At 36.6% G+C, this 8942-nt stretch overlaps 1 protein-coding gene and 1 long non-coding RNA gene across 3 annotated transcripts; both read right to left on the bottom strand.

Moving 5' to 3' along the window:
* Positions 1–4503: 4503 nt before the first annotated feature.
* On the bottom strand, positions 4504–5299 carry LOC111372427 (deoxyhypusine hydroxylase-like). Of its 2 annotated transcripts, XM_022994776.1 has the most exons (3): positions 5082–5299; positions 4758–4856; positions 4504–4658 (listed from the first exon to the last, which is right to left on the bottom strand). In XM_022994776.1, the coding sequence occupies exons 1-3, from the start codon at positions 5236–5238 to the stop codon at positions 4636–4638; spliced, it is 279 nt and encodes a 92-aa protein (XP_022850544.1). In that variant the 5' UTR covers positions 5239–5299; the 3' UTR covers positions 4504–4635. The 2 variants fall into 2 exon arrangements, with proteins under 2 accessions (XP_022850544.1, XP_022850543.1); XM_022994775.1 differs by having other exon boundaries at positions 4504–4856.
* A 2125-nt stretch (positions 5300–7424) lies between these two features.
* LOC111372428 lies at positions 7425–8619 on the bottom strand. The gene is made up of 2 exons (XR_002698772.1): positions 8360–8619; positions 7425–7728 (listed from the first exon to the last, which is right to left on the bottom strand). It is a non-coding gene; the product is annotated as an uncharacterized LOC111372428 (long non-coding RNA).
* Between the last annotated feature and the right edge of the window lie 323 nt (positions 8620–8942).

Genomic DNA, 8942 nt, shown 5'->3' on the forward strand with positions numbered 1-8942 from the left:
CTTACTGACTTCTCGGCCAATATTTTGTTCCAAATCGAAAACTGCCAATTTGTCTCTCAATGCTTCCAAGGCTGCTTCTTCTTTCGTCTTGTCCTTACATTCTTTATTGAAAGCCATTAATTTGGCTTTGAAGGCCTGAACATCGGTCATTTGCCTTTGTTGCTTACAACTCATTTAAAACTCCTTGATTACTCTTTTGCCAATTACTGGCTCTTCTAGGGCCACTATGTTTGGCCTCATTTGACTGAATATTTCAGTGAGTGCATCTACCGAAAACGGCTCTTCACTCTGTGCAACAATTTGAGTTTCTTCTCCATCTTGGACTACTCTGACAGGTCCATAATTTCCTTCGTACATGAACCTTTCCACTGAGTTTGCTTCTGCGACAAAAGGCCTATGATCAGCCTGCACCACTTCTGCCTCACCCTTATCATTCCAAAAAATCAGGCATTGATGGAGCAATGAGGGTATACAGCGACTTCCGTGTATCCAATCTCTTCCCAATAACACATTGTAACTGGTAGGACCATCTCTTACAAAGAAGACCGTGGTCCTAGTAGTTGTCCCTATAGTTATGTCCAATGGCATAACCCATTTAGTTGAAGTTGTTCTTCCATTGAAACTTGTAAGGATGACTTCCGTTGGAATCATATCACATTCTGTCTTTGCGAATTTCCTCATCATCCTAAATGGAATGATGTTTATAACTGCTCCATTATCAACAAGTACCTTTGCCACAGGTATGCCGTCAACTATAGCTTTAATGTACAATAGCCTCAAGTGTTTAGTTAACTTCATGGCTGGTTTCTTAAAAATAACTTTTTCGGCAGCATCTATTTCCACTTCCTGTTTGTCCTCTATCGAGTTATACTTTTGTGATAAGTCAACGTGCAGTATGTCGCACTGAACTTCTGTTTCTTGAATTTCTTTTTTACTATTTTCTAATGCTTCTTTTTCGATTATCCAACCTGTGGGAGGAGGCATTATTCTTTGAGGTGATCCATACTTTTCAGAGCGAGGAACTCTCTTTTTCCTTTTGGGCGTCCCGTACAGCACGTAATAATCGAAAGAACGACCAGACAGTTCCCCCAACAAGTCCACTTCACGAACCCCCTCTCGATGTAGTTGCTTTAATAAAGTATTGTGCCATACCCCTCTCTTTCTTCTTTCTGCTTCTAGATCAATTTCCTCTTCGATGTCAGTCATACCATCATCCCCTTCATCATCGTAGGCCCCTCTAGAAGTTGGACCTTCTTCACATTCCAGCACACATGCTTCTTCTTCGTTATCCTCCATTTCTTCTTCTTCTTTCTCTTTGTTCTTGAACTCATTGGCTGGTAAGTAATTATTAGCCATGACAGGAGGTAACGTACTGAACTGAATAGTAAGGAGCTCATCTAGATCTTCTCCATCTCTTCTGTCTCGCTCAAACTTCGATCTCCCAGAAGAAGTTTCTGGCAATTCTTCCATGATTTACCTATACCAGTCTCTTCACTGTCTTTGAGAACATTTTGATTGGCTACCTCGAGTAGTTTAGGCGCTTTAGGACGTGGCATTCCCTGTTGTTGCCTCATCATTCGTCCATAGTTCCGTTGAAAACGTCTTTATTGAGTTCTAGTCATCTCGTTGAAGGGTATCGCCCTTCCTGCTTTAATACTGGAACGAATGCCATACATTTGGTTGGCGAGGTTGTGGCCTGAATGTTCTCCAATTATTTACTAGCCTGAACTGCCTCTCAAAAGGCGGTCCCCTATAGAATGATGTACCTCGCCTTCTACCAGGTTGAGCGTTTGAGAAAAAACTAGGGCGATGATGATGCTGCCATATCCCTGGTTTCTCTGTATTTGCACCCACTTCTCTTTTGCATCTTGCACACAGAACGTTTTCTTCCATTTTGGGCTCCTTCCCTTTGATACGTTTAAAGACACTAGGATGTGGCCCAGGGTCTTCTTCTCCATCATCTATAACTAACTTGAATTTTGGCAACTTATTTTTGAAACCAGTCGTCACCATGTTCACCCCAAGTGGCTGTGGAAAAAGGGTTTTCATCCACTGCCATGTTCTTCTTGTCCTCGAACGTAATTCGTCCTAATTCAATGACATCCTGTAACACATGACGAAAAACTAAACAGTTGTTAGTCAAATGTGACCATACGTTATGCCACTTACAATATTTTTTACCCTTAACTTGTTCAGGGGTTGACAATTTATGTTTATCGCTCAATTTTATCTACTTATCCTTATATAGTTTATCAAATATAAGGTCAGCTTTCATTACATTGAATGAGAACATTCTAGCCTTTTTGTTTTCATCTTTTATAGGCTCATCCCTACCCGACGGTCTAGGTTTAGCTATTATAGGACAAGTATACGTATCTCCTTTAATTAATTCGGCCAAACACATTTCGACTTGATCGTAATATTCGTCATTAATGGCATGAACATCAAAATTTGGGTTTCTATAATAAGTCCCCTTGCTAGAATTCTTCATTTACTCTTCTTCTCTTATTAATCGTTCATACCTAATCACATTTGCGCTCAATTGAAAAAGATCAAGAAATTTCTTGTCTTGGAATTTCTTTTTCAAATCAAAACTTAGACAATTTTGAGCGATTTTGACAAATTCCTTTTTAGGCAAAGGTACAAAATATTTACTTCTTGCTGTCTTGAACCTTTGAAGGAAACCTTTTGCCCATTCGTTTGGCATTTGACGCAGACTCGCTAAATCGGTCAAAGTAACTTCAGACTCGGTCTTATAAAACTGAGCATGGAACAATTGCTCAAATTGTTGCCATGTTTGAACAGAGTTCGCTGGTAAATTGATGAACCAGGAGAAAGCTACTCCTGTTAACAACTAGGGAACAGCCTCATTTTATGGTAGTCTGTTACTTCACCACTTTGCAGTGTGAGTTGCCATATGTGTTCTAGAGTAGACACCTCTCCTAAATCGGTAAATAGTAAGAATTCTGGTACTTTATACCCTCTAGGCCATGGATATGCTTGGTCTACCCAATCAAGATATGACTTTGTGTAAGTCGACCTAATGACAGGACGTACTCCAAAAGCCATCTGATCATGTACTATTTCCATAATTTGATTCCTCAACAAGATGATAGGGTCATATAGAATTCCTACAGGTTGGTTGATCGGTTGATTTGCTTGAGACCTGATATTTGGTCCTTGGTTGGCAATAAAGTTGCCTTGATTTGGGCTATTGTTACCATTAGCCCGAATATTTATTCTATCATTAACACGTGGGGCATTCTGTCCATTATTTAGGACATTGTCTCTTACATTTAGGTTACCCCCAAGTTGGCTGTACTATTACCACTATTCTGATTTGACATTACATCATCCCCCTGGTTTGAAGTAGAGAGACCAAAAGATGGTTTTATCCCTTGATTTGGACTTAGGACTGGGGGATTATGTCCTACAATTGTCCTAGTTTGAAAGTAATTTGCAAAAGGCACAACTGGCTGACAAATTTGGCCTACTAACTTATTCATTATTTCATTCAATGTATTCAGTTGTTAGGCCATGTTGTCATAATGTGCATTCCCATTCTGGGTAAATCTTTCCATATTATGAATATTTCATAAATTTACCTATTCAACGACATCCTGTGTGAGTTCTCCAAGTAATGCACGCATGGTTCGAGAACTTAACTCTGTCATTGGTTCGTAACGACTGTGACTGCTCTGACTCTGTCCCTCTGTTCGTGGAGAGCTATGCTGCTCCTCATATCGCTCGATCACAGACTGGACTCCTCCCTGACTTGCTGCTTCCTTATCAGATTTGTGAGGCATATTGTTTTACCTTTTGTATTTTCAACACCAAACACCAAGGTCCCACTGGGCCTGCCAAATTGTTTCGCGCGGGAAGTCGCTAACAATTAAAAAGGGATCAGACGATCGTGTAAGGAACAAATCTCTTAAAACAAAGTTCCAAAAATGGGTATTTTATTGGCGATGCTTTACGATTGGAACTAAATAGAATGCCTCCAAGGGGCGCAAGCACACAAGTACTGAAAGAAATGTTTAAGTTTAAACTAAGAAATTGAAATTACATATTCTCTGTTTGAGAGTGTTTGATTCGAGTCCTTTCTCTATGTCTTCTCTTCCTTTTATATTCTCTTGATGATTTCTTTGTGACAAACCGCTTGGAAACTGCTTGATTGCTTTATAATATCCACTTTCTTTATGGTGACTAATTTGTCGTGAAACTGCCATCTCTAACTGCTGCCACTACTCTTTGTCGTTCAACCGCCTTCAACTGGGTTCCTTGAATCGTGGAATGTGATAAGGTTACTTAATAACTGTTTCAATAACTGCATTTCTGGATAACCATAACATTTTATGTTTGCTAAGATCTTGGACGATTCGAAGATATGGGCGAGAACAGGGTCATCGCTCTGGGCGACTGTAAGGCACTCCATTCCCTCAGATCTTGGGCGTCTTGCAAGCTTGGGCAATGATGTTACTGTGTTCGTGGGCTTCCACTGTATTCATTAATAACTCTGGGCCTTTATCCTGAATTGCCCAATTTGGACTTCATTCTTTGGACTATTTGATTTGAAAATTCCTCAATTGAGCTTCATTCCTTGGACTATTCGATTTGGGCTGCACTTTTAGTGTGTCAATACCAAGAGATTCTGCAGCCTGTTAAATAAACAGAGTAAGAAAACACAGAAATAGACATTATCCAAATTCAAAAGCATGATACATGTAGGTGAACAATGGGATGCAAGGAAAGATTGCCTAGAACAGCTTGTAATGCGGGGATAGCATCAGAATCTTGCATTCGACCCAATTTTTTTGCGGCCTCATGTCCCAGAATGCTTGAATTATCCCTCATTGCTAAAACAGAAAGAAAAAACATATATAAAAACGAGTTCAAATGACATCTTCAATTCATCAAGTCATTAACCCACACAACAACACAAAATTTTCCCACAGAGGATATTTCTGATTCCCGATCAACACATAGCTGAAGAAAGCAAATAATAATAATAATAATAATAATAATAATAATAATAATAAAATTCGGCCAGTTGCATCTCTTTATCCAGTGTACATATTTACCTTTGACGAAGGTGTCAAGGACACCAGGACTGCCGCAGAGACTGCTCACGCCGACAGCTCTGAATCGCTCCAAAATTGGTTGATTTTCATCCAACAACAGACCGCACAGGAAATCCTTAGAAGCTTCCTCAACTATTTTTGATTTGTATGTAGTCATTTGAGAGCAACAGGAAGGGGACGAACTACAAACCCTAGATGGAGATGGTAGAAGAAACGAATACAACCCCACAATATGTTTAGTCTAATTTTTCTAGATGGACTAATTTTAAAATTAGCGTTAGCCCATTAACCAATTCTAGCCGAGCCCATTAGATATGATAAAGTGAATAAAATTTGGGAAAAATACACAATTACTAGACTATAAAAATTACATTTCACAACTAACAATCTTACAAACTACTTTCATAAATCAGGTGGAAATTTCAATATATTAATATATAATTATAAGATATTGAAATTAAATAAAATATACTATTTAAAATTAGATTCTAAAAAATAGGTATTCTTTCATTATTTAAAAGATACTTCTCACACACGCTCTCTTTCTTTCTTAATCAAACACTATTTCTCTTTCTCTACACACCCGATTTTTGAAAACTCTCCAAAATCACTATAATTTCTCCGGGGGAGAGTGAGAATCTTGAAATGAAATCACAAGTTATCAAGCGTAACTTTCATATTCAGAATCTTGAAATCAAAATCAAGCATGATTGTGGCACATGTTGGACAGCTCTGATTTGCTACAGTGGTTATAGTGCTTGATTCAATATAATGCATGAATTTCGTGCTATGTTTGTTGGTGAAGGGGGCCAAAATCAAATGAGGATTTGAGGGTATGAAAGAATTATTAGAGTGGGGAATTGTTGGGCTAAAAACTGAAAAAGAGTATGAATTTTGTATTCGATTGTTACGGTTGGAGGGGTACTATGCGGTGGGGAATGGGCCATAATCACAAGTGAAGATTTGAGGGGATAAAAGGGTTATTAGAGTGGAGAATTATTGACTGAGATTGGATCATAGGTAATGCTGATGCGTCCACTTCTTGAATTTGAAATTGTATGAGAAGTTTTCTTCCTGTTCTAAGATCTGGTACAAAACATTCATGTGGATTGAGTTGTAAATTTTTTTTTCTTTCTATGGGCAGATTTCTTTACCCTTTTTCTTTGTTTTATACTCGGGACATACATTTTGGGAATATGTGTTTCATTTAGAGGGAGAAATTAATTGGAAAAAGAGTTACAGCTTGTTATCGAGTTTGTTATCGAGGGAATGTAATCTGCTTGACGAAGTATTGCCAATTTATGCATATTGATTGTGATATATTGGCTGTGTTTTGTTACTGTATGTGACCAAATTGTATTTAATAGTATCTATTTGTGATTGATTTATATAACCTTTTATTGTTTGTGACCATATTTGTGTAGACTACTATTATTTGTGATTAGACCTGTCTTAATTGTGATCCACTATGATCAAGTATATTTTCATTGTGATTCTCTGTAACTAGGTATGTCTTAGTTGTGATCATCTGTGACCAAATCTATGTTAATAGTGAGTTGTAATCACATCTGGTGATAGTGAATGTTTGTGATAAAATCTATTTACATTTAAAAGTTTGGGATCGTTTATATGTTAACTGTAACCTTCCGTGACCAAGTTTGTGCTAACTGTGATCGATTGTGACCAATAATGTGTTGAATGTGACCTATTAATTGGTGACAAAGGCACAAATTGGAGGTCGCAATTATGAATTAAGTCACAATCACATATTTTTATGTTACAAGCTAATTAGTCACAAGTTATTTCTCGATCATAATTTATTGAAATAGTTGCTTTGAACTTAGCTTTTTTTTAGCACAAATCACAGATTTTATAGATCATAGCTTATTTCACAGTCACAAATTATCAAACTAATTAGTAAAAGTTATTTCTTCGTCACAAATTATTCAATTATTTGGTCACAACTTAACAAATAGTAAATCACGATTGCAAATTTAATCAAAATTTTAGAATTTTTAGGTCACATATTATTTATTGATCACAAATAATATATTTTATCGATGTCACAATCAACCAAATAATTGGTCACAAACACTCCGCTTCCTTCCCTTCCCACCCCATTCTAATCCAACCCACTTTCCACCCCACTCCCACTCTTCTTACCTGGTTCATGCCTTCACTGCATATGACAGAAGAAACTGATGTTTTCTGGTTAAAAACTCCAGTTTCATTACCTTTATCAGTAGTTCTCTAGAAGTTTGAAAGCTAAACAGTATCCACACAATGCAATTTGTGCTATGACCATTCTAATGGCATATAGGTTGTGACATAACAGCAGGGGCATCGACCAAATTTGTAATATTATTGTTTGCATATGACAAATAGTGAATAGTTATGTGATATTATTCAAGTCGATACATTACAACCAAATCCTTGAAATCAAAATCATTTATTATCAATAGAACAACATAGGACATCTATGACTACATTGACCACAGCAACTCTACATCCAAAGCTTTACTTCAATTTCACCAGGCCTTTGTCATCAGGAAGATGCTAGCTTTAATAGTTAGTTGCTTGTTATGATGTGCATAATAGAAAAAATGACCCTCTGGGGGTTTACCACAAGTCTTGCATTGGAGTCCCTCTGAAAGAAAAATAAAATTGAAACAAGATCTATAAATAAGATAGTGAAATTAATCTATGAAAATCAATTATTTTCCCTCAGACCTGAGGGCTACTTTAGTTCGCTGAAAGTTTTGAATTATGTTAAACAAAAACCAAAGCACCTTCAAATGCTGCTGACTAGATGAGTGTTATTCTTGGCTCAAGAAATTATGTTTGAAATCCCATAGGTTCAATAAAACATCCACAGCAAGAAAATTCAAAAATCCTTTTCTTGGTAACATTATTCCAAGGACACAAAGCAAGAAAGCTAACAACTTCTGAGTATATTTCTAAAGTAGATAGAGGTATCAAACACTTCTCAACCTACAAGGGTATAATAAATTACATAAAACTCGAAAAGAAATTTTGTTCATTGTTGGAATTTTTTAGCCAGCTATAAAATCGAGCTTTTAAATACTAATTAGGATTGATTGAAAGTTTCAAGTTTAAAAGGTAACGACAACTTTGTATCTACAACTTAAGAACATGAATTTAGATTTTGGTAATATTCTATCCCTTTTGAGCATTTTGAATTCAAATATCACATCACAACTTAGAAACTGACAATCAACAAATAAAATTATTGAAAATATATAGGGTAAAATGTATACGTAGTACACATTTTTTTCACGTGTTGCGTGCAGCACCGCCCGAGGGGCCTTTTTCTTGCAAATCGGAGACTACACATCGCATGTTGGTGCTTTTTTCATTTTTCCTTCAGTGATCGCAGATTTAAGATATTGACCGGCCGAAGGTGTCTTGAGCCCACTGATGATGGCGCATTGATGGTCGTGTGTGGTTAAGAGAGAGAAGAGAATGGAGAGATATACAGAGAGACGGGATATGTTAAAATGATTAGGGATTGGGAAATTTGTTGGAATGGAAGGAGGTAGGGTGGGTGAAAAGATTCGATTAGATATTTTTCATATTAATTTTGTATTGATTAATTTAATAATTTTTAATTATCTCCTGATTTATGAAATTAGAATTTATTTTCTTTAGTTTTGAATAATATACTTAAAATGTAAGGTTTTATGTAATTTTTCCATAAAATTTTTCGATGGACTAGTGAGTTCTGGTATAGTCCATTATTTTATAGAAAATTGGGGGATCTTTAAATAAATAACCAATTTCTTTTTATCTTTACTAAACTTATTTTGGGGGAAGATGGAGATTTTAAATTTGCGAAAATTG

Source organism: Olea europaea, chromosome 23 (genome assembly GCF_002742605.1).
Source record: "Olea europaea var. sylvestris chromosome 23, O_europaea_v1, whole genome shotgun sequence".
Classification (NCBI taxonomy): domain Eukaryota; kingdom Viridiplantae; phylum Streptophyta; class Magnoliopsida; order Lamiales; family Oleaceae; genus Olea; species Olea europaea.

Excerpts from the sequence above, each read along its gene's own strand:
- LOC111372427 (XM_022994775.1), bottom strand. The coding sequence starts at position 5,238 with ATGACTACATACAAATCAAAAATAGTTGAGGAAGCTTCTAAGGATTTC. Across the intron at positions 4,857-5,081 it reads CCTTGACACCTTCGTCAAAG|CAATGAGGGATAATTCAAGC; the intron begins GTAAATATGTAC and ends TTTCTGTTTTAG.